Raw genomic sequence first — 26,398 nt, forward strand, 5'->3', positions numbered from 1 at the left:
GGTGGGGGGTGGGGTAGTATGTGTGAGTAAATTTTGACGCAGCCCGAAGGGATTTCTCCCCGTCCTCTCCTTATATGCAAAGGGGGACGGAGAGGGGGGGGTCGCCGATTAAATGAAGCGGCCTTGCTGTGGATGTACTGTGTCTTGCGACACTGCTTCTGACCCAGGGCGGTGGGCAGGGTTCAGGGATGACCCGTCATCCAGGAGGTGCTCAGATGAGAGGAAGGGTGGGAGGGGTGTGGAGTGTATTTAGGGATGAAATGGGTGGGAGTGTTTTTATGCCTTTCCTTTTGTGGCTACCTCCCTTGGAAGGGGGAAAAAGCCTTGGTATATGTATGTATGTATGTATGTATAAATCAGCCATAAATTGTTTCTATAGAAATGTGTACACCCCTCATTAGGATCCACATGTGGAGATATGTCAATTACAGAGAATGCCTAATTCTTTAATGAAAAATCATTTTCATCTACCTAACAATAGTTGAGCTATTTTTTTCATGTATCATTCATCAGTCTGTTTTTATAACACTAATTGCTGCTTTGAGTTTGACTGACTGGACACCTGCATCTCCACAATGACTGGCAAAGGTCCTTTCACATGCTTATCTTACATATCTGTTGTTGTTGTTGTCGTTCCCTAGACTGTCTGTCCGAGCAGTCCCGTCTCCCCAAGGAATGCCACAGCAGAAACTGGGTTTTCCCACAAATCCATTATAGAGTATATGTTGTGTTGTTTGCGTGCATGATTGTGTATAATGCAGTCTTTCATTATGTGTTGTATGGTATGGGGTGAAGTGTTACATCCTGGGCAGCTGTTCACAATGCAGTCATCCAGCCTCTTCTAGTAGCTTAAAAGTGCTGGGTGGTGGCCGCACCGCAGTCTGGCCAGGTGGGCTCTGTCCTTTCGTGGGAGAGAGGATTCAGAAGGGTGTTGTCTTTCAGTGTGTTAATGGAGCGGTGAGTGATATGATTATGAATATGTTTCCGGAGGCTGGTATTTGGTGGTTGTGGAGGAAGAGAAGAGAGTATCTGTGTGTGATACAGGTGTTTGGGTGTTGTTTTAATGTTTCTTGGTGTGTGTGGCTGTTCTACATCGTGGGACCACCCCCCAACCCCAAGAGTTGGGAGCTAAACGGCGGCAACCAGCCCTGGCCACCGGCTCTATGCAGGTGGCACCGATTCCCAAGAGGAGCTATGACTGCCTTGGGGAGTACCACAATCTTACATATCTGTTGTCTGCGTTGTATTAGTGTTCTGTGTCACCAGCTTAAGTGAACAGGACAAAGGAAGCAGTTGCCAGTTGTCAGCTCTCCTATGAGAAAATTTGATGGAGATCTTGGACCTAGTGTCGACACTGAGTGGAGGCAATGATCATTTTGAGGATGAATGGCTGGGAGATGATTCTCGTCCATTCAACTCATAAAACCACCACTTGTGGGTACTCACTGTTTGTTCCAGTTTATTTTAAACTTTGCAAAAATAATAATAACAAATATCATCTGAAGTACATTTTGTAAATTAGTTTCTGTTTAACATCATGTACTCCTCCTTTTATAGAGGGCAAGGGTGATGCCTCCCTGAAAAGATCTTTTAGAAGCAGGGCATGATACTGGCAAATAACATAATATTTTCAACTAACCTGCTTTGGCAAAACATTTTCCTTCCATCTTTTACAATCCAGAAGAATAAATGTAGAATTTTGTAATCTTAAGTCCCAAGTTTTCAACATTTCTTCTATTATCTTTGTAATCTTTGACAGGAGAGGCAACACCTTAGAGTAAATATCTTCCCCAGATTCACTACCTGAAGGCTTCTGGTATGTTTCTCTCAAGTCGAAAAGAAATTGATTAAGTTCAGTAAGGGGTTCTTCCATGATGATATCTTCTTCTTCCCTGAAGACACCTGCAATAGGAAATTCACTATCACATGTCTCGTATAAGGGTTAATGATGATGATGATGCTGATTCTGTTTAATGTTGCAAAACTCCTCCTATCATGAGGCTAGGACAGTGCCTCTTTTCAGAGGACTTTGTAGCATGGAATTTAATGAACCATGCTCTTAGTTCAACTTGCCAGTGGCAGGGTTTGAACCGTGATCATCTCAACCTTTACCACAAGTAGTGATGCCCTAACTCGCTCAGCCAGCAAGCATATAATGGTATTATAATTAACAGCAAAAGTTCTAATTATTTAGGGTCACATGCATCAGGGAATGGAGGAATAGGGGTGGAGGTAAACTGAAGAGTGAGGAAAGCAAGTAAATGTCTTGAGGGAAGGAAAAGTATTATGAGAAACAGGTATCTAAGGCCGAGGGCAAAGAGAAGACTATATAAAGGGGTGATCATGCATAGGACACTGTATGGAGTAAAGACTTGTAATTTAAAGGATGCAGAAAGGATGAATTCAAGTGTTTGAGATTAACTGATTATGAAGTATGGTGAGGGTTAAGGATAGATGAAGTGAGGAATGAGGTGAGGTAGATGGCAGGGTTAAGAAGGTAACTGGCAGATAGGATTGATCAAAGAATATGAGAATGGTTTTGGCATATGGAAAGAATGAGTGAAGAAAGACTAGCAAGAGTACTATGGGAGACTTTACCCATACTTCTAAATGAGCATCAATAAACTTACAACTTACCACACAACAAATCATTTGCTTCTTTCTCACACAGGTCCAGGTAAGTTTTGTACATGTTATGTGGTATTCTTTTGGTTGTGTGCAAAGTTTCTATCAACATCATTTGAGCATCAGGAACTGAAGGAAGGTGTCTGTAAAGATTAAGAGATAAATGTAAAGGATCTAGTTATAATGAAAAATTATGCAGACATTTTCTAAACCCAAAATACATATACATACCCAGCAAAAGGCCTTTTCCCCTTTATAAGGGATATAATTTGAACTAATACCATAAGTATTCTACTGTTGCTATGAGTGCCATAAATACTTTGCACCTGGACCATTATTCCTCAAAATGAAATATTCTCATGTACCATGAACAGGGCAGTGGGCAAGATGCAGGGATGACCCATTATCCAGGAGGAGCCAAGATAAGAGGAAGGGATAGGGGTGGATGGGAGTGGAGTATGTGGGGATGGAGTGAGTGGGAGTGGTTTTGTTTTCCCTTTGTTTTCTTTTAGCTACCTCCTTTGTAAGGGGGGAAAAGCCTTTGGTATATGTATGTATGTGTACCATGTACAGCACCTGAATTAGATTAAATGGCCAACTTCTCCCACTGGACAAAAAATTTAAATATTGGGCCTCACTTTTTATACATATTTGACTTCAACCCTCACATCATAGACCTGACAGTGAAGAAAGACAAGAAATTGAGTATACTAAGAGCAATGGCAAATAAAATATTTAGACTGGAGAAAAAACTAATCAAATATCTACAATACCCTGCCCCAACATTCCACAACACATCCATATAATGGATTACAATGGAAGAACATGCCAACAGGAGACCTTTTGGTTCATAACTAGGTCGGATGTGGAAAAAATAAAATAAACAAGTAGATAAAAGAAGAAAATAAATAGATAATGATAAATAATCAACAAAGAAAAATAACAATAACTTATAACTTATAATAAATAATAAATAAATAAAGAGCAAATAATAAACAGATAATAACTAAAAAATACATACATACATATACCAAGGCTTTTTCCCCCTTACAAGGGAGGTAGCCAAAATGGAAAAGGCATAAAATCATTCCCACCCATTCCATCCCTGAATACACTCCACACCCCTCCACCCTCCCTCTTATCTTAGCACCTCCTGGATGACAGGTTATCCCTGCACCTTTTCCACTGCCCTGGGTCAGAAGCAGGTATTATAGCATATTTCTTAGGTGCTTATCTAAATGAATCTTAAAACTTCAAACTGTACTACATTGTACCACCTCTGCAGGAAGTTTATTCCATTCATTTACTATACAGTTTGCAAAGTTGTTTCTACCCACTTCCAAATTAAATCTACTTCCTGACAGTTTGAGACCATCATTTCTTGCGATTCGCATACACACTCAAGATACCAAAACAAGCACTTCACAACAGAAATTCAAAATCTATATTTCACCAAGCTCTCCTTGACTGCAATCCAACAGACAAATCACTCCTAAGAAAAATAACAATCACAATGGCACAACTGTTTTCAGGTTATCTATATACCAAAAGGTATCTTCCCCCTTATAAGGAAGGTAGTCAACCAAGGCTTGCACCCATTCCAACCCATCCTACACAAGTTGTCACACTGCATTAAAAGAGTACAAACACAACACTGGCCCAGCAACAGACTCTAACTACTCCAGATGCATCCACCATACAGACACAAAGCACTTAATTTCCTACATTGCCTAACAATCTAAAGCTAAATCTAACAAGCTAAAGATAAATGTGGGTAAAAGTAAGGTGATGAGATGTACAAGGGGTGAAAGTGGCAGTAGACTGGAAGTGAGCAATAAGGGAGAGCGACTGGAGGAAGTGGATAGTTTTAGATACTTGGGTGCAAATGTGGCAGGAAAAGGTGGAGTGAAAGTGGAGGTAGAATGTAGATTGAGAGAAGCGAGTAAATGCCTTGGTGGGTTGAAAAGTGTAATGAGGAATAGACATTTGGGAATGGATGCTAAGAGGAGACTGTATGAAGGAGTGATTGTGCCAACAGCACTGTATGGGGCAGAAACATGGAACATAAGAGAGGAAGAGAGAAGGAGTTTGAATGTGTTTGAGATGAGATGTCTGAGAAGTATGATGGGGGTTACTAGGCTAGATAGAGTGAGAAATGAGGAGGTGAGGAGAAGAACAGGGGTGGAAAGGGAGTTGGGAGATAGGGTTGATGAAAGAGTATTAGGATGGTTTGGACACATGGAAAGAATGAGTGAAGAAAGACTAGTAAAAGAGGTATGGAAGGCAGATGTGGAGAGAGTGAACATGAGGGGACGTCCTAGGATGAGGTGGATGGATGGGGTGAAGAGGCCTTTGGGGAAGAGGGGAATGTCTGTTGAGGAAGGACAGGAGAGGACAGAAGAAAGGGGTGAATGGAGAATGGTTGTATATGGATGATGTTGTGATGCATGAGGTGGAATGGGTGGGGGGATGGGGGGTGAGGTAGTATGCGTAAGCAAAATTTGATGCAGCCCAAAGGGACTTCTCCCCGTCTTCTCCTTTTATGCATGGGGGGACGGAGAGGGGGGGGGTCGCCGATTTAATGAAGCGGCCTTGCTGTGGATGTGCTGTGTCTTGTGACACTGCTTCTGACCCAGGGCAGTGGACAAGGTGCAGGGATGACCCGTCATCCAGGAGGTGCTAAGATAAGAGGGACGGTGGAGGGGTGTGGAGTGTATTCAGGGATGGAATGGGTGGGAATGATTTTATGCCTTTTCCTTTTTGGCTACCTCCCTTGTAAGGGGGAAAAGCCTTGGTATATGTATGTATGCCTAACAATCTAGACCACAAAATCTCTTCCCTGAATGGCCTATGAGCAAAACTGGTGCCCATTGCTATCTGGAGGCTACAGGTGTTTGTAATAGAGACCTAAAGCAATAGATTGAGAGATCTTTCTATATGTTCAAAATATTGGCACTTTTTGATTTATCCTATCCAACAACTCTTTCCATCCCTATTCTCAGCCTCACCTCCACATTTCTCATTCTATCCATTCTTATGATATCTATCACATTTTTCAAACACTCCATCTCAAAAACATTCACTCTTTCTGAATCCTTTACATTCCAAGTTTATTCCACTCCACTTATCATTTCTTACCAGGTCAAGTTTTTATCTCTAAGCACCACTCTCATTTTTCTCCCATGCAAGAAATCTTCCATCCATTTCAATAATTTTCCTTGTACACCTCCTGTTGTTTCGAGTTTTCTTAATAGTTTTTTGTGTGGTACTTTACCAAACACCTTTTGTAAGTCCAGGAAAGCACAATCAGCCCATCCATCCCTTTCTTGCATTATATCCATTAACCTTGAATAAATACAAATCAAGTTTGTGGCACATGATCTTCCTTGTCTAAAATAGAATTGTTTTGGATTCAGTATACTGTTCTCTTCCAGATGTTTAGTCCATCTACTTTTACCTAGTTGTATATCACTGGAAGAGACCTATGCTCGTAGTGACCCCGTCTTTGTATCTTTCAGCATCAAGTTTGTTCTTAAATTCTTGTATATTTTTTGCATTTACTGTTCCCTCATCTAACTTATTCCAGATATCCACCACTCTGTGTGGGATATTATTCTTTTTCAGATCTCTTCTATAACTCTCATTTTTAAGTTTCTTTTCATGCCCTCTTGTTTTTCTTTGTGTGTGTGTGGGGGGAGTGACATGAGCTGTAGCATATTGTTATATTACCTTGGGCTCAGTAGTGCAGGTAAAAAGGTATTAAGAAAATAGGGCTGCTTGAATATAGCTGCTTCTAACACAAAGTTCGGGACTCTTTTTGATTGTGAGTATTGAGTGACAGCAGCTTCCACAGCCTCTAGAACCTGAAAAAATATCATCATTAAAAAAGAATCTAACTAAAGATCTGATGAACATGTGTACATGTTTAAATAGCTCCAGCCTGTCAGACTACTGTAGGCAACATCCATTACAATGGAGAACCTAAGGGGAACCCCTCAGACCAAAGGAAGAAGGGGAGGATGACTGGGTCTAGCCATAACTGTTCTATTTATCTGATGAATAGTGCTTGGATAGTGCATGACAGCCAAAATCTGTTTACCATCACTCCTTCATAACATGACAACTTTTTCCTCACCCATGCATCCACTTGATCTACAATAACCAATAAGTATTCAATTTCTAATCAATGTTATCTCTAACATCAGGACTAAAATAAAGACAACATACCTTTGCCTTTTTAGACTCAGACTGAACATTCTTATTACTGAGATCAACAGACTCCTGTAGGTCCATTATACGTGACCGGGCAAGTTGATTATAATCACTCAGAAGCTGTGCAAGTACAAAGAAAACACGTCATCTGAATATCATAATATACATTTTTCTAGTAATTCTTAAATATTTCTCATGAATTAATATGCCTCTCCTGTATCACATGTTTAACCAATTCAAAATGATGGCCCAACTTACTTTACATTTCCTTTCCAGCTATACAAAGAGGGAGTTTGTGACATTAAACCATAAAAAGAGTAACTTGGCATAAGAATGAGAAACTCTCACCCTTTCATAAATTTTGTTTAAGAAGAGATAATTCTATTTAGGTGAGGATAGAACTCAGGCAATGAGGATTTCAATTAACAAAAATTCCTTACAGTTCTACCTGCTACTCATCCAAATACCAGTATCTGGCATTCACCAACACAAAATCTAGGTAAGTTACAATGGAATGACTACATAACAACACCATCTACGATATAGGAGAACCACTCAGTTCATACTCACATCATGACATGCCCTGGGCACAAAAGGAGGCTGTGAGACATGGGCTCGAAGGCAATACAATGGCTCATGTGGCACTAAATTGGTTAAAAATTTCATCTGGTTCCCGGAAAAGAAAAGAGTACGGAATTACATTTTCATGCATTCAGATAAAAATAAGTATGATAACTATGTAACTTCTTTCAATATTCATTCCTTTTGGTAGTTCTTGATAGAAGAAGATGAGAAAGCACTAGCTTCTGACCTAGGATGATGGGTGAGATGCAGGGGTGGTGGATGGGAGTGGAGTGGGTGGGGGATGAAATGGGTGGGTGTGGAATTATGCCTTTTGACTTTGGCTACCTCCCTGGTAAGGGGGAAAGAGCCCTTAGTATATATGTATAGGTATGTATATTGCAAGGGCTGGTGGTCAGTTGTTGTAGATGTCTGAATAATTAATCATTGGTATGAGAAGAAAAAGAATATGACTCAGTCACCTTTCTTACATAGGGGAAATGACCACAGGGCAGTGGACAGGATGCAGGGATGACCCGTCATCCAGGAGGTGCCAAGATAGGAGGGAGGGAGGAGGGTGGAGGGGAGTGGAATATATGGGAAATGAAGTGGGTGGGAGTGATTTCTATGCCTTTTCCTTTTTGGCTACCCCCTGTATAAGAGGGGAAAAGCCTTTGGTATATGTATGTATGTAGTATATATATTTCCATCATATTATGAAACTTACCAGAAACACAAAATGTTGTTTACTGGCAGCAGGTGTGTTGACCTCTGAGGAAAATGTACGAGCAAACCATTGTCCATAGGAGGGGAAAGCAAAGCGACCAACAAGACCAGCTTGTCGTGCAATAACAAAAGCAAACAACAGTTGCTCTGTGTGTTTCTCTTCAAATCCTTTCACCAAAAATACTTCAATTATTTCTGAAAAAAAGTTCAGATTTGAGCTTACAACCAAGAGTACAAAAATTGAATACATAGTTTACATAATGTTACCTATAAAACCATATCAAATTGGGACTGACGAAGGATACCTGCTGGCCATTTTCAAACCCCATCAACTTCCACACTTCCGTAGCTCCAGAAACTGCCACTGTCTTTAAACTAGGCCCAAGATCACTCCTTATCAACTTCAATTATGTTCTCTCCACCTTTAAATACAAGGAAAGCTGACTTATCACTTTCAGCCTTTGACACAAAAGTGGACTCATGTATCTCTCTATATACCAAGAGCTTTTTTCTCCCTTATAAGGGAGATAGCCAAGTCAAAGGCACATAGTTACTCCCACCCATTCGACTCACAGCCACCGCCCTTTCCTCCCTCTCATCTTAGCTCCTCATGGATGACAGGTCATCCATGTATCCCACCCACTGCCATGGGTCAGAAGCAATGTAGCAAAAAAACAGTACATCCACAGCAAGGCTGCTTCACTTAAATGGTGACCCACTCTCTGTCCCCCTCATACAGAAAAAGAGAAGATGGGTAGAAATCCTTTTGGGCTGTGTCAATATCATTCACACATAAGCATCCCTTATCCCTAACTTTTTGCATAACAGTATCATCTATACACAGCCACTTTCCACTTATCCCTATCTACTGTCTTCTCCCTTCCTTACTCAACAGACATTCCATTCTTGCTCAACGCCCATTTCACCTAATCCATCCATCTCATCTTTGGTCATCCCCTCAAATTCACTCCCTCCACCTTTTACTAATCTTTCTTCACTCATTCTTTCCATGTGTCTAAACCATCTCAATACTCTTTCATCAACCCTATCTCCCAACTCCTTTTCCATCACTGCTCTCCTCCTCATTTCTCACTTTATCCAGCCTAGTAACCTATTATTCTTTCCACGTGTCCAAACTATCCCAATACTCTTTCATCAACCCTATCTCCCAGCTCCTTTTCCACTGCCACTTTCCTCCTCACCTCATTTCTCACTCTATCCAGCCTAGTAACCCCTACCACTCAGACATTTCATCTCAAACACTTTTAATCTCTTTCTCTCCTCCTCCCTTATCTTCCATGTTTCTGCCCCATACAGTGCTGTAGGCACAATCACTCCTTCATACAAACTCCTCTTAGCATCCATTCCCAAATGTCTATTTCTCATTACACTTTTTAATCCCCCCAGGCATTTAGTTGTTTCTCTCAATCTACATTCTACAGGTCTTACTACTCACATAAAAACTCTTGATTGCCCTTAACAGCTTTCCCCAAATCCCATATATCTGCAAAATCTCCCACAATGCCTTCCTATCTACCCTGTCATAAGCCTTATCTAAATCTGTAAAGCTTTCCCACATATCTGCCTTACCACAAAAAATTAATCCACACAACCCCTACCTTTCCTAATCCCACACTAGTTCCTCACCAATTTCTCCCTCTAGATTCCTCTCCTAATCTTCTCAACCAAAAACCTTCCAAACTACACTCAACAAACTGATCCCTCTGAAACTGCTACACTCACATTTGTCCCCTTTTCCCTTGTAAAGTGGAACTATACAGGCACTCCTCCAGTCCTGTGACACTCTACACTCCCTAAGACATGCATTAAACAAGCTCACTAGCCAATCCACTATTACTATACCTCCCTTCTTCTGACACTCCACAGGACACCCTTCTAACCCAAGTATCTTACCTGCTCTCATCATTTTCAGAGCTACTTGTACCTCATCTTTTCTTATTTCTCCTTCATTTTCTGCTCCCACCACTGTCATTTTCTTAGCACCTCCCATTGCTAACACCAATCCCTCCCTCTCCTTTACATTCAGCAGCTCTCTAAAACACTGCCCATCAGTGACACAAAAACAGACCCATACTAATACAATAAAGTCCAAAAATTCTCCCTACAGATCTGTGGGTGGGCCACAAGACCAGTGCCAACTACTTTGGGGCTGTGGGTTTCCTGTCAACAAAACTCAAGATAACAAGTGATTGATCACATCAAATATCACACACAAAACAAGCAATTACATTAACTACATAGAAATACATACTTTTGATAATGATGTGTGCTTCAGCAGAACACTGAAGTACTGTGGTAACTGTGCACAACACACACAACCAATTGACTGCTTGGTTCTCCATTGTGAATTTGACTACATCTATACTTTCCTTCACACCAACTCCAACCAAAAGCTGTAAAAAATAAATAAATAAATAAATAAATAATAATAATTTGTACAATCTGTTTGGACTTCCTACAGCTATCTCTATCATTATAATCATGACCTTGTACACGCACACGGTGACCAACAATAAATACTGCCAGTGGTAGTCTTGAGACAACATTAGAGGAAAACGTCACTGTCCACCTTCAAAAACCTATCAACATCATGGTCCCTTGGTCACATGGTGCCTTATGAATGGAATCAATGATGAGTTCCTGATTGTGAACACTGGAGAGGATCATCTCCCTGCCACTAAATCTTCAAATCTTTTTAATATTCTCACCTCAATATGGAGATGTAGCCCTAAGGGGGCTGGCACTTATGTCACCCACAATGGAAATAAGCTTACATGCTTTTTTGTGTTATCCTCGGCAATTGCAATTATCATTTTAAACTATGTGTTCTTGTCATTATCAGTACTTCATGTATATTGATTCTTTACCAAATAAACTTATTATTATTATTATTATTATTATTATCATTACCACACCAAGCCTGAGTTCTATTATCAACCTCAACTATCTTTAATCCAGCTGACAACTAATATTTGTTCTCACTTCCTCCTACCAATTAGTGACACAGAAATGGATCCGAACAGAAAAGATAACAGTCCAATGTTTCTTCCCAGAGTGACCTATGGAGGGGTCCAAAGTGTGTTGCTCATAGTACATGATTATGGGATTATTTCTGTCACTGGCTTGTCAATCAATTAATCTTCTGCCCTGTTTTTTTTTCTTGCAGAAGAGACCTGTAGCCCTCAGGTTTCCAAGGGGGCCATAGGTTTCACTAGATGATAGAATCAGTACAGCAGTTGCCAGTCGCCCTTTCCCCACATGTGAAAAATATTGTGGAAAAATAGGGGCTATGTGTGACAAAAAGAAAGGTTTATTAGGTTTAGTTCCTACTGTGTAGTTCTCCTACAGAATACTCAAAAATCAAAATCCTTCCCATACAGCAGCACATGAAAATGATAGGCACACAATTCTACTCAAGTCCTCAACTTAACCCATCCCCCCCCACCACAACACAAACACAACCAATTAAAAAAAAACTATTCAAACATCTACAAAAATCTATCCCCCCATAACTCACAATATATCTATACAAGCACTCCAAGGCTGATCCTTAAACTCAATACTCCACCTGGCTCCCCAAGACATAAGCCTAATAGAGAAATCCCTTCCATGACAAGCAAAGACCACACTGGCATGACTACATTCAGCCTACCACTTAGCACACTGAAACAGTACCAACACAAAAGAGGCCTGGCCACAGAATCAAACTAACCTAGATGCAAACACCACACAAAAGAAACTGAACACATCCTACATTGTCCTATTCTTGCTTTATCAAACAATATAATATAATTTCCTTAAATAACTTGCAAGTCAATCTGGTGAACCCCTGCTGGTTAACAAGAAGCTATGGGTCTCCTACAAGAGTGACCTGGGGCAACAAATTAATTGATCCCAAGGCAGAGATAACAAATGCTGCCCCACAGACTACCAGGTTTCAATCATGCCTTAATTCCCATTAAAATTAATATGTGAATCTCCTGCTGTGCACCCATTATTTGGAGTAGCCATATCAATTCTAAGGAACTTGGATTGGGAGGGGAGGTCTGGGATCTAAAGATGAGCAACTATGGAGATGATCAACCTTGACATATGTTCTGGACCTTAAAAAATAATGTATACATATGTACTTCCCTAGTTGTATCTTACAGGAAGGGGAGCTATGCTCATGGTGTCCCGCCTTTGTATCTTGCAGTGTCTAGTTTGCTCTTAAATTCATGTATAGTTTTTGCACACACTATTGTTTTATCCAGTTTGTTCCAGATATCCACCACCCTGTGTGGAAAACTATTTTTTTCCAGGTCTTCTATAACTGTCCTTTTCAAGTTTCTTATCAAGTCCCCTTGTATTTCTCTTATCCCAATTTAGTAAGTCCTCTCTATCAAGGACTTCTGTGGCTTCCATGATTCTGTAAATGGTTAGCAGGTCACCTCTTTCTTTTCTTTGTTCCAAAGTCAGTAATTTCAATTTAGCCAGTCTCTCTTCATATGACAGGCTTAAAAGTGTTCGGGCTATTTTTGTGGCTGCTCTCTGGATTCATTACATTTCTTTATATTCTTTTTGGTACTGGGTGACCACAGTGTCACAGCATACTCTAGTCTAGGCCTTATTAGTGTGACTAGTATCTTTTTTTAACTATTTCTTCATCTAATTTGGTAAAAGCCACCTTTATTGATCTTAGCAAATTGCAAGATTCTCTGACAATTTTGTTTATCTGTTTATCAGGGGACATGTCATTTGAGATAATTACTCCCAGGTCTTTTTCAGATCCCACTTTCTTTACTTCCTTTGTTCCAATTTTATATTGTCCTGATATTCTTCTTTTACTTTTTCTGAACTCCATTATGCTACATTTCTTAATGTTGAAGTCTACTTCCCACTTTTGGCTCCATTTCCAAACCTTGTTTAGGTCTCTCTGTAGTGATTCACAATCCATTTCAGTATTCACTTTCCTCAGCAATTTAGCATCATCTGCAAAGAAGCTCATGTAACAATCCACATCTTCATCCATGTCATTCACATAAATAGCAAACATTATTGGAGCCAATACCAATCCCTGTGGAACTCCACTAATCACCTCCTCCCAAGCTGAACTCTTTTCTCTGAGCACTACTCTCATTTTTCTGCCATGCAAGAAATCTTCCATCCAGTTTAGTAATTTACCTTGTATCCCTCCTTTTTGTAAATCTTGAAAAGCACAATCAGCCCATCCATCCCTTTCTTGTATTATATCTATTAGTCTTGAGTAGAAACAGATTAAGTTTGTGACACATGATCTTCCCTGTCTGAATCCAAATTGTCTCAGATTTATTATATTGTTTTCTTCCAGGTGTTTTATCCATTTATTTTTTATAATTTTTCTCAAAGATTTTGGCTACAGTGCTTGAGGGAGACCAGTCTGTAATTTGTTGGTTCTTCTTTGTTTCCTCCTTTATATATTGGTATAATATTGGCATTTTTCCAGTCCTTTGATATTTTTCCTTGAGTGAGCAACTTATATATATTTTGTCCTTTTTTACATTCTTTTCATATCCAATTTGCAATTCTGTCTCGGCTGTGTGATTTTCTGACATCAAGGTTTGTTAGCTGATCCATTATTTCTTTTTGTGTTATTGTTATTTCCCTCATGGGGGGTGATTGCACTTCAATTCCTTCATCCCAATGCCATTCTTTTTCTCTACTGAAAATTGACCTGAAGTGGTTGTTCATGACTTCAGCCACTTCTAAATCTTCTGTATATTCTATACTTCTGTTGCATAGTTTCACCACTTCCTGATTATTTTTAAGTTTTCCACTCACATATCTATAGAATAGCTTGGGTTAATCTATACATTTTTCTATGATTTTTTTTCTCTCTCTGCGCACTTTTACAAATTCATTTCTATGGTTAATTTATAGTTGTCACTTTCCAGGTTTTTTCATTTTTCCATCTTTTCCAAGCTTTATCTCTTCTATCTTTCGCCTTACTGCATCTTCTGTTCAACCAGCACTTAATGTACACATTTTCCTGTTACTGTCTTGGTACATATTTATTCACTCCATTATAAATTTCCATGAAAATCATCCCCTTCTCTTCCACTTGTGTCTCTTCTTTGACAAAGTTTTCCCAATTTGCATTTTGAAAGAATTTCTTAAGTTTCCCAAAGTCAGTTTTGTTGTACATCAGTCTTTCTTTTCTGTATTTCTCATATCTCTCTATATATTTCCTCTTTTAATTAAATCTCTATTAGTATGTGGTCACTCTTTCCAAATGGTGCCTTGTATTCAATTTTATCCACAATTTCAGGTTCTATGTAAATATTAAATCTAGTCTTGATGGTTCTTTATTACTTCTATATCTGTTATTTTGTTTTACCCATTGTGTCATTGTATGTTCTATAGTCAAGTAATACATTTCCCCATAGATCCTCTCTGTCTTTCATTGTCATCTCTTCCCGACAGATTTCCTTACTGTTAAAATCTCCTATAAGTACCAGGTTACCTCCATCTTTCAGCATCTCATTTAATGAATGCTTTGTATCTTCTAATATAATTTTTGAATGCTTGCCCTCTTTCCAAGAGCCCATTTTTGGGGGCACATAAATCACCACTAACTTTCTACTTTTCTTGTTGCTGTTTTCAACTTTTACCATGATCATTTCCACACTGTTTTTACCCTCTGTAACTTTCATCACATTTAAGTTTTCTAGGCCAAAAACATGATTCCTCCCCCTTGTTTCTCATTTTTGTTTTTAATCCAATAATTAATTATATAACCAATGTCCAACACTATTTGGTGGTAGTGGACCCCTTCTTCTTTAGTTCACATACCTCTCTATTGACTTCAAAATAGTCTTTCCTTAAAATCACAATTTCTTTCCTTAATTCCATGAATTCTCTCTCCCATGAGTTTCTATTAAAATTAATTCATATCTCTTTCCATGTTTATGATTCGACTCAAATTTCTTTTTTCGTACTTACCAAAGCCAGAAAATGGGTCTTTGTTGTACAATCTACTAATCCTTCTCCCACTCAATACAACCCAGACCTATTTTTTTCCTTGCACTGCATATATATGCATGTACATACATATTCCAAAAAACCTCTTCCCCTTTATAAGGGCGATAGCAAGCATAGGCATGCACCCACCCAGACAAGATTTGAAAATAAGCAGTTCTGCTATCCATCTTGTAGAATCACCATAAGCAGGTACATGTATGTATATCTGTATGCAGAAGTCTGTCTATATACCAAGGAGTTTCCCCCATGCAAGGGAAGTAGCCAAGTCAAAAGACAAGTACCCACTCCCACCCATTCCACTCCCATCCACCACCCTTTCCTTCCTCCCTCTCATCTTAGCTCCTCATGGATGACTGGTCATCCCTGTATTCCACCTAATACCCTGGGATACAGAAGTATGCAGGAGCAACCACAAGAAAATTAAACTCACAAAGAAGATGCTGAAAGATACAAAAGCAGGTCACTACAAGCATAGCTCTCTTCCCGTAAAATACAACTAGGTAGATTAGTTTAACTTTCCTGGTCGTTTACTCCTATATTTTTTCAACACATTTCTGTTTTTCACTAATATGTGCATAAGGATTCACTTTAGTTAAAGTAAAACTTCAAAATTACCTTTTGTATGAAAGATGACAGTTTCTGATGAGCTTGCTGAGTCTTCCAATTTTCCTGTTCCTTAAGTAAATCTATCAGAACTCCTTTGGGTTTGTGTGTAATTATTTGCTTCAACTGAGCTTGAAAATATTTTTTTATACACTCAGTGCTAATATGAGGAGTTTTCAACACAATGTCATAAATGTTGATAATATTATTCTCTGTCTCAGATATTTCATCACCCTTATCCTTGTTTTCTTTTTTATGTAGAAGTATATCAAGAACTTTTTCTGTTATTGTTCTCAATAAATCACTGGTTAATTTTCTTAAAGGAAGGAATTCATTTTCTGTCAGCAAGTAATTTGCTTGTATGAGTGTATACATAAAATCCTGCAAGATGGCTTGTGAATTCTTCCCTGTTTCTTCATTGATGATTAGATGCACAATGGCATCTTGCAATCTAGTTGGATAAGAACCTTTGTTTTGTATGCTGTAATATCAATAAATAATTTTTTTTTTTAATTGAACTAAAAAAATATAATAATAAAAATAAGTAGAAGATGAAAAAGAAGAAAACATATTGACCACCCCTGCAATTTTTTTTATTTCACTGATGATAGTGGGTTTGTATATTAATTGTATATTAATGACATTCCTATTAAACATTCCTCAAACAACTCTATATCCATATGTAGTTTACTTGTTGAATCTTACCTAGTCAAAACCTGCTGGAATGACACAATGCCCAATTTGTGAAAATTCCAAAGAACTTCCAATGAGAGATTTAAGTAGTCCGTTTCATTGATCAACTGTTTTTGGAGTTGTATTTTTTCAATGTAGTTTTCTGTAATCACAAGCTCAGTAAAAGCCATTAGCCCTTTCACCAGGCTGAAAGGGAGTGAATACAGGAAGAATCAGGTACAATAAAATACAAATTACAAAACATAAGAATAAAATCACCATATTGTGTATGAATGATGCTGTGATGCATGGAAGGGAGTGGGTAGGAGATGGGGTTTAAGGAATGGTTATGTGCAAAGGATATTTTGACTCAGCCTGAAGGGATTTCTCCCCATCTTCTCTTTTTCTACATGAGGGGACAGAGGGGGGGAGGTCACCAAATAAATGAAGTGGCCTTGCTGTGGATGTACTGTGTCTTGCTGCATTGCTTCTGACCCAGGGCAATGGGCAAAATGCAGGGATGACCAGTCATCCAGGAGGAGCCAAGAAAAGAGTGAGGGAGGGGTGGTGAATGGGAGTGGAATGGGTGGGAATGAAATGGGTGGGAGTAGAATCATGCCTCTTGACTTTGGCTCTTCCTTGTAATGGGCCCTTGGTATATGTATGTTTGTATTATCAACCTCAAACCCCAAGACATCATTACTCACTGTCTTACACCCAATAAAAACAAAAAATGTGACTATGATAATAACAATAACAACAACAATGATCACAATATATAAGGGGGAGAGGCCCTTTAGTAAAAGTATGTACAGTCGGCACCACCAGAATTGGTACATCCTGCCTTGCACCAATTTTGATGGCAAGGAAGACCACCCCCTAAAAACAGTGGTTCAAATATGTCTGAAAAATTGAAATGCCAGAAATGGGTACAGGCTAGCAAGACCAATGACATCACACAACTCTGAATAGATCAGTCACCATTGGCCTTTGTGGTGGATGAAAATCTTTTGCTCTTCTGTGAAAGTCATGTATTTTTTCTACCCTACCCCACTGTACTATTGTGTTTATCATTGAGAAATGGGCTTGGGAAAGGACTTGAGGAAGGATCAACCATCAAGTATTGCTGCCCTGGTAAAGGGAAGAAAATCTAACAAAGAAATTTTAAGCATAACCCACATTTAACTGCATTCTATGCAGAGGTAGGCAAAACATTGCTGTGACGCTGGTGGTGACAACCCAGAGCTCCCAAGAAAAAGTCCTGGAGGAGTTTGGAAGAATGCCTACGACCTTGAAGGTCCTACAATACCAAGTTGATAGTGAACTTCACATTTCTGCTAAAAATTAAAGCACAAGAACCTTAAACTGCTAGCCATTGTGTCTGAAAATCATGCAGTGTCACCTCCATGATGACCTTAGGTATACAGACAACACACCTCAAAGAAAACCAATTATTACAGCCAGGCAAAAGAATCAAATTAATTTTTGCTTGAAATATCTTGCCTGGGATCAGGATAAATGGAAGAAAGTATTATGGTCTGATGAAGCCACCTTTACCATCACTAACAACCAAGGAGTGAAGGGTCAAGATCCCTCCTCCCTCAGGTACAGCGCAGGGAATGTCAAACACCCTGACTTGGTCATGGCCTTACTACAGAACATTACAGTCAACAAGGAGAGGTACCTGGAGCTCTTGGTAGACCATCTTGGGGACTGCTCCAACATCTGTCAAAGTGAAGTGTACAACCAAGATGGGGCATCTGCTCACACAGCAAAACTGGTAAATGGTTGGATGGATTTTGTGGGAATTGAATACATAAAGGCTTGGCCAGGCATCAGTCCCAACATTTCTCCCCCCAAAATTTGTGGGTTTTGGTGAAAGCCCAGTTGAGGAAGCATGACACATCAAGTGTGCCGAACTTGTTGCTGCCCTGCAAAACATCTGGGCTAACTTCTCCCCATCCATTCTCCAAAACCTTGCTCTCTCTGTTCCCCATCATCTCAGATCTTACCTGAAGAATAAGGGAGGATCCACCAAATACTAAAAGATAGTGAGTACCCAATATGAAGTCTTTTCTTATTGTTTTGTGCATGAATATGATGGACAGGGTTAGAAAATGATGCACACCAATTCTGATGGCACCAACTGTATATACATACTAAAAAGCCTTTTCCCCATTACAAAAGGGGGTAGCTGAGTCAAAGCATAAATGCACCATACACCCACCCAAAACTCTTTTGTTACCCTGCCCATTTTAGCATTTTCTGGATAAAGGGTCATCCCCATCCCCTGTCACATTACTTTGGTCTGAGGCAATGCAGCTTTCCACACAGAGTGGTGGATGTATGGAACAAACTGGACGAAACAATACTGGGTGTGCAGAAACCATAAATGAATTTAAGAGCAAACTAGACACTGCAAGACACAGAGATGGGACACCACGAGCATAGCTCCCCTTCCCATAAGATACAACTAGGTAAATACAGAAAGGTCTGGCAGCTGGAGGTAATTTACCCCTAACCCATTCATTTAATCACCTGCCTTATTACCCTATCCATATATATGTTGAACAACCATGATGACACTATACAACCCAGGTGCAGCCCTACATTCACTTGGCACAAGAATGTACACAAGAAAGTACTGGTAAACTACAGTCCACCTTCACTTCAAATAACTCGTTCTATCCATTCCCTACTCTTGCACAAGCTTTACTATTCACATAAAACTTTTATGCCAAGTTTCTCTGAACTGAAACTCACATCCCCACATAAGTCAGCAAGTCTTCAAGTCCTCCCAGAATTCTCCAGGAAGAAGTGTTGGACTGCTATATGTGTTGCATTATTGTGGATCTATATCCATGTCACCACCTCATAGGTGGAGGAACGAAGTTATCTGGTTAAAAAAAAAAGTGCAATGAGGAAGATGATAACCTGACACCAGTCTTACAAGACCATCCTATGCAAGTACAGGTGGCTCTTCCTGAATGCAATCTTTCAGTTACTTTAAGCTGATCATGATGCATTAGGCATGAAATCACATAAGTTTGAACTAACCCTGGAAGGGGAAGAAAGGGAGTTAAGGGTTAGTACAATCTTTAAAACAATTTAGCATCTAAGGTGTTGTAGTTGACTCTGACCACATTCAAGAAGAACTACTTATGCTTCATCAACTCCAACTGGTTTTCAGTTGATGGCTTCCTAGGAGATCAAAACTACGAAGTAAGAGTATGGCTTAAAGATATACAAGGTGCTCTATTAAGGTCACACATGAACACCCTTTAATTCACTGCTCAAATTCTATTTCACCAGGGTTTCAGGTCTTGAAATCTTTACTATATGACCCATTCCCCTTCTGACAACTCATAAATAACCAGATCCTGAAGAATACCTTGACTCTAGCTAACATTGCATTCCCTCTGGTTCTTACAATCCCAAAGCTGCGTATGATAATAATTGGAGAGTAAAATACAAGACCCCACAAGTGTTGCCCCTTTCCTGTGAACTATCCATTTATCAAGGACTTTTTCCACTTTATAAAGAAGGTAACCCAGTCAAAAGGCACATACCCACTCCCATCCACCATCCTCTCCTCCCTCATTTTAGCTCTTCAAGAATGAAGAATCATCCCTGTCTCCCACCCACTGCCCTGGGTCAGAAGCAATGCAGCAAGACACAGTACACCACAGCAAGACCACTTCATTTAATCAGCAACTCCCCTCTCCATCCCCTCATGTGGAAAATAAAGAATACAGGAAAAAATAATTGTGTACCTCAGTTAGATAAATACACTACCTTTCATAATGTGGAGAGTGACTGTCCATACTGTGCAACTGCTTCACTTGGTCTTTGATGACAGAAACTGCTACAACATTCTTGCCCACTCCTACAGATTCAGCCTGTGCTTGCATTTGTTCCAAAATTACTTCAGCTACAAAAGTCTTTTGTGACTCTGGCTGAAGTATAAAGAAATCAAAATATATTTATTGTTTATTGTTTATGATAGAACATATCATCTAAAGTACATTCAACAATGAAAAAATACATATATCAAGGGCTTTTTCCCCCTTACAAAAGAGGTAGCCAATGTCAAAAAGCATAAATCCACTCCCACCCATTTCATCCACGTACTCCACTCACATTTAACACCCCTCCCTCCCTTTTTTCTTGGTTCCTCCTGGATGACAGGTCATCCCTGCATCTCACCCACTGCCCTGGGTCAGAAGCACTGCAGCAAGACACAGCACATCCACAGAAAGATTGCTTCATTTAATCAGTAACTCCCCCTTTTCATCCTCTTATGCAGAAAAAGAGAAAATGGGGAGAAATCCCTTTGGGCTGCATCAAAATACCATTCAAACATACTCCTTCACCTCCCCATCCCCCAACCACACCCTTTCATGCATCACAGCATCATCCATGTACAACCATTCTCCACTCATCCCTATCTTGTCTTTTCCCTTCCTTCCTCAACAGACATTCCCCTCTTTCCCAATGCCCCTTTTACCCCATCCATCCATCTCATCCTTGGTCGCCCCCTCATGTTCACTCCTTCCACCTCTGCCTTCCACACCTCTTTTACTAACATTTCTTCACTCACTCTTTCCTTTCCATGTGTCCAAACCATCCCAATACTCTTTCATCAATCCTATCTCCCAACTCCCTTTCTACCCCCCTCTCTTCTTCACCTTCTCATTTCTCACTCTATACAACCTAGCAAGCCCTACCATACTTCTCAGACATTTTATCTCAAACACATTTAAACTTTTCCTCTCTTATACCCTATTTACATCCTGTCGTATTGACTACATGTTATTGCGAGGTAAAAATCTGCTCAGTAGCATGCAGCTGATATCTTATGGGGTACCTTTATGAACCAGTGCTACACATAATTTTGTGTTTGAGGAAATATCTATTCATTGAGAAATTATGCTACTTTACTATACTGTGACTAGCACTCCATTATGCTGTCCACCACATGCTTAATACTGTACTGTAACACTTCCCTGAATATACACTTCCAATTTTACCAAAACCTGAGGTACAGGAAAAAGAATTCTGCCACTGCATGTTCCCACTTGAGGATAGGACTAGGTATGCTACTCCTGTGGCCCTAAAGGGTATATTCCTATCTAATACAAAAAACATGTCATATCTGCCCATTCCTGCCAGAAATCCCTCAAGGGGACACGGCCCCACCGGCCCCTGTTTGGCTGAGAAAGTGGTGACTTTGCGACAAAGGAGATGACTGATTGGACGAGAGTGGTGACGTCAAGGCAACAGGAATGACTGATTGGCTGAGAGTGGTGATGTCATGGCAATGAGGACAACTGATTAGCCAAGAGCAGTGACATCACAGCAATGAAGACGACTGATTGGTTGCAAGCAAAGCAAGCTTGCCTGAAAGGCAGAGCCCCACACAGTGGGGTCAGGCACAGCCCATTGCTCATAGAAATACTACTACTACTACTAATAATAATGATAATTAAAAAAAATATATATATAAATAAAATAAATAAATAAAAAGTATATATAATAAAAATAAAAACAATCATGGTTATTACTATGTAGCAATCTCTGGAAACTTAGCAGCTATGAACACAATTATTCTTACTTGGATTACAAAGACACATTCTTCTGATGATAATGTACACAAGTAGGCTGTCTACAGCCAGATATGGCCTATCTACATACCAAGAGGTCACTGCCAACTTATAAGGTATCTACCCAAGGCATGTACTGGCTAACCTCACAACAATGTACTACCTTACCTTCAATTCCTCTGCAGTTTTTCTTTTTGGAGAATCAGCAAGCTGTGAAGTTAACTCTAGGAAACTCTTTTCAGTTTTTATTTTCTTCTGTGGTGATGTTTCTTGTGAACCAAACAAATCATGGAAAAAATTTATGGGTTTTCGTTTAGATGGTGTACTCTCTCCTTGATACTTGAACGTTATCTCTTCTTTCTTCTTGGACGTCATCTGTCTTTTACACCTTGGAGTAGTCTCTCCCTGACTTGGTATTCCATGGCTCTGAGTAGTCTTATGTTCACTGAGAAAGGTCTTCCCACTTGTGGAAATACCTGCATTACCAAGCTAAAACAAAAAGGTGAATTCGTATATTACTTGATAAGCATGACAAACTTTATTTCTATAAAATTGTTGCCTAGGACTTATGTTGGGTACCTGCTTCAAGTGATTACGTGAGATTGACATTTGAAAGAATAATCTTCCAGCCATTTATCATAAACTTCCACCATCACATCCATCTGGGGGTGAAGCACTCAAGGAACTGGCATTCTAAACCTGGACTAAGACCTCTAGCAGTTTCAACAATCTTTCTTCCACTTTTTCATAAAAGGAGAGTGGATAACTTCCAACTGCTCTACTCCTATTCCTACAAGTCAATAACACAGAAACAGACCCACATATATATAATACATAGGTTAATCCAATATTTCTCCCCCTAGGTTTTTTTGGGAGGGGCCAAAGAACTGCTGATTGGTACTGTAGGGTGACAGGTTTCCAATCATTGAAGTGTGAGATAATCAATACTATCATTACTATCATATATTTGTTTTTATCATTTCCATAGTTATCATTTCCATAGTTATCATTTTTTGCTTACTGGAAGTTCATAACTCTAAAGCAGTCAACAACGGTCTGTGTGGTATTAGTGTGGATCTGATGTCACTGGCTGGTATGATGCAAAGGAGGGGAACCTTCACTGGTTGTCAGCCCTCCTTTTGTAAAGAAGAGAGTCCAAGCTGAGTCTTGTACCCAATACAGAGAGAGTACTAACCCCTCAGGAGAGGACAGAAGATAGGAGTGAATGGAGAACGGTTGTGTATGGATGATGCTGTGATGCATGAGGGGGAGTGGGTGGGGGATAGGGGGTAAGGAAGTATGTATGAGAAAAACTTGACGCAGCCCAAAGGGATTTCTCCCCGTCTTCTCCTTTTCTGCATGAGGGGACAGGGGTTTTTTTTTTTTTGCCAAATTTATGAAGCTGCCTTGCTATGGATGTGCTGTGTCTTGCGATACTGCTTCTGACCCAGGGCAGTGGACAGGATGCAGGGATGACCTGTCATCCAGGAGGTGCCAAGATAAGAGGGAGGGAGGAGGGTGGAGGGGAGTGGAATATATAGGAAATGGAATGGGTGGGAGTGTTTTCTATGCCTTTTTCTTTTTGGCTACCTCCCCGTGTAAGGGGGAAAAAGCCTTTGGTATATGTATGTACTAATCCCTCAGGACTACATTTCCAGATAGTTGTCAGAGTGTTGATGGAATATAAAGATGAGTGGCAGCAATTATTCTCCCAGACATCTTACCTTACTTTATGATACCTCACGAAGACTTCAGTGAATACATCTCAGCTACAAGAACTCCATATCAATGACTGACTACCTATGTTCCAAGACATCAAACCTGCAGAAATATCCCTCCCAAAATAAGCATGACCCACACTAGTACATCTGTGTTCAGGTCACTGTCTAGATTTAAAATCACACCAAGAAAGAATACTTCTAGCTCCAGATGCAATCACCTCGCATGAGAGGAGGAGGAGGAGGTTAGGTAGGGTGGTAGGTCGAGTAGGATAGGTAGTTTTGGTATGCTAAATACATTACTTTACATTAACATTTAGGTCTGGCAGGCTAAATAAGTTATATTACAATAAAATTTGGGTTAGGCCGAGAGGTTAGGATACGTTTATTATGCTTGAAGCTGTCCAACGGAACTACACCAGGTGCATCAAAGGGATGCAAGATCTCAACTATTGGGATCGCCTGGGAGCACTAGGCCTATACTCTCAACAGAGGAGGAGAGAAAGATACAGGGCCATTTACACATGGAAAATCCTTGAGGGACTTGTTCCGGACCCCACGCCCTCTACAATCAAGCCATACCACAGTATAAGGCATGGGCGTAAATGTGAGAGACAAACTCTCCCATCAAGAGCCCCGGTGAGGATTAAGACCCTACTGGCAACCAGCCTAGGCCATGAGGGTCCTAAAATCTTCAACGCCCTCCCAAAGGAGGTGAGAGAGAAAACTAAATGCTCGGTGGACAGCTTCAAACATGCACTGGATAGGTTCCTGCGGAAGGTACCAGACGAGCCTCCAGTGCCAGGCTACACTGCCATAAGTAGGTTCTCTCAAAACACACTACCAGACCAACTGACCCTCGCAAGGAAGGACAACAGGACTGGCAGCAGCGGTAGTCCACTACGGCTGTGAGGATCGACCTCAGAACTCCACTAAGTAAACTAAGTAAGTATGTTAGGAGATATCCTCAGACATCATCACATGCATATCTATGTGGTGTGGCACCTTATTAAAAACAATACAAAGAGGCTGGCACACACTACTTTATTTGTGTCTCTTAGACTTAGGTTACATAGTTTCCCGTATGATAATGATTTGTGATAGGGCATCCATCTGAATGTATCAGGATAGCGATAGGGTTTATTACTTGACTCCAGTCAGACCAGACCTACGTCCGTACTGACATGTGCACTAAATAGCTACATAACATAGAGAAAACTATCAGAACTGACTGAATTTCATAACACTCAATTAATATTTATTATTAAGAAACCTTACCTCCTTAACCACAGACGGAAAGTCTTGATGTAACTCCACTATCTTCGACACTGCTTCTTTAATGAAACTTAAACTGTTTTTTTTACCAGTCTCCATCTCCTATAAGCATTGCACTTGAACTAATCCAGAAGTAAGAACATGCACATATTACCAAGAGCAGGTAATTAATTGTTTAGACGAGTGTGCCTTGAGCCGCTTGATATTGCTTTCTTTTCGATTCAAAACAAGTGTCGACTTCCACGTGATAGAAAACGAGTTTCTTATATAGAAAATGAGACATTGGAAGAGGGGTAACTTCAAATAATTGGAGGTTGATTGATTTGTCATGCATTTACCTTATTGTACTTACAGTACAGTATACAGAAATAAGCAACGCTGGTGACGTCCCGTCTCCTACTCTCCAATATATCATTCCTTGCTTCAAATTATAGTTTCAACTTGGTCTATTTATTTTCCAATTATCATATTTTGACTTTCATTCATGTTTTGATCCAGCATGGACTCTATCACTTAATAATATATTCAAAATATCTGTATGAAAAACTGTTCCTTTGCATGCCTTACATTGTAGTCTTTTAATTTGTTCACATGACTTCTTAATGCCCTCCTATCCAAAAGAGTTGTCAATGACAATGTAGATCTTTCCCCTTAATTAACCCAAATACTGTAGTCATTTCACCTCTTTCTCTTTGATTTTTTAATGTTGGCAGACCCAGTGCTTTTAGTCTCTCCTCATGAATTTTATCTGCCAACCTAGGAACCAGTTTGGTTGCTGGATTATATGTATTCTCTTGATCTCACTTATATCCTTCACTCTGTGTGAGGACTGTGTCAATAATGCATATTCTACTCTTGGATGGGTCAGGGTTTTATGTATGTATATGCACACAGAGCAGAGATGTGACATGATAATGCTATTTAGATCAGACTAAAGTTATAGAAAAAATTGAGAGGATCAGTTGGTATGGGACAAAGGTCAACAATGGATCAATGTTAAAAAGTTGAAAGTAAACTTGTTAAAAATATGTTATGAAGTACGCTACATCTTTCTATACATATGCATACATTTGTGGAAGAAGTTGGATGAAATTATAATCCAAACCTACAACTTAAATCAACTAAGGGGAAAGTTTGGTAGGTGTACACAAAGAGACAGGACCTTATGACCAGAGGTCCAACCTTGAATACTGCAACTAGATACTCACACACACACACACACCTAAAACTAAATATGTCCTTTTCCCTTTAGAGTGGATCTATACTTGCATTCCTCCAGTCCATTGGAACACTTCCTTCCCTTAGGCACACATGGAACAATCTGACTGGCCAATCCACTATAACTATTCTCTTTGTCAGACACACCACATGACACCCATCTAA

General features: G+C 39.8%; 1 protein-coding gene across 1 annotated transcript in view; it reads right to left on the reverse strand.

The window, feature by feature from the left end:
* The window catches only part of LOC143025372 (uncharacterized), a gene marked incomplete at its 5' end in the record, with an annotated part of 43,428 nt that extends 18,331 nt beyond the window's left edge, over positions 1 to 25,097 (reverse strand). The window contains 13 exon segments of the mRNA XM_076184921.1: positions 1,640 to 1,902; positions 2,638 to 2,768; positions 6,355 to 6,488; positions 6,853 to 6,957; positions 7,096 to 7,113; positions 7,408 to 7,503; positions 8,126 to 8,319; positions 10,397 to 10,538; positions 15,760 to 16,228; positions 16,453 to 16,626; positions 20,215 to 20,375; positions 22,191 to 22,511; positions 25,019 to 25,097. Of these exon segments, the coding sequence (XP_076041036.1) occupies positions 1,640 to 1,902; positions 2,638 to 2,768; positions 6,355 to 6,488; positions 6,853 to 6,957; positions 7,096 to 7,113; positions 7,408 to 7,503; positions 8,126 to 8,319; positions 10,397 to 10,538; positions 15,760 to 16,228; positions 16,453 to 16,626; positions 20,215 to 20,375; positions 22,191 to 22,511; positions 25,019 to 25,097 (2,287 nt within the window).
* Between the last annotated feature and the right edge of the window lie 1,301 nt (positions 25,098 to 26,398).

Source organism: Oratosquilla oratoria, chromosome 5, assembly GCF_046742065.1.
Source record: "Oratosquilla oratoria isolate Oo_2021 chromosome 5, ASM4674206v1, whole genome shotgun sequence".
Lineage (NCBI taxonomy): Eukaryota > Metazoa > Arthropoda > Malacostraca > Stomatopoda > Squillidae > Oratosquilla > Oratosquilla oratoria.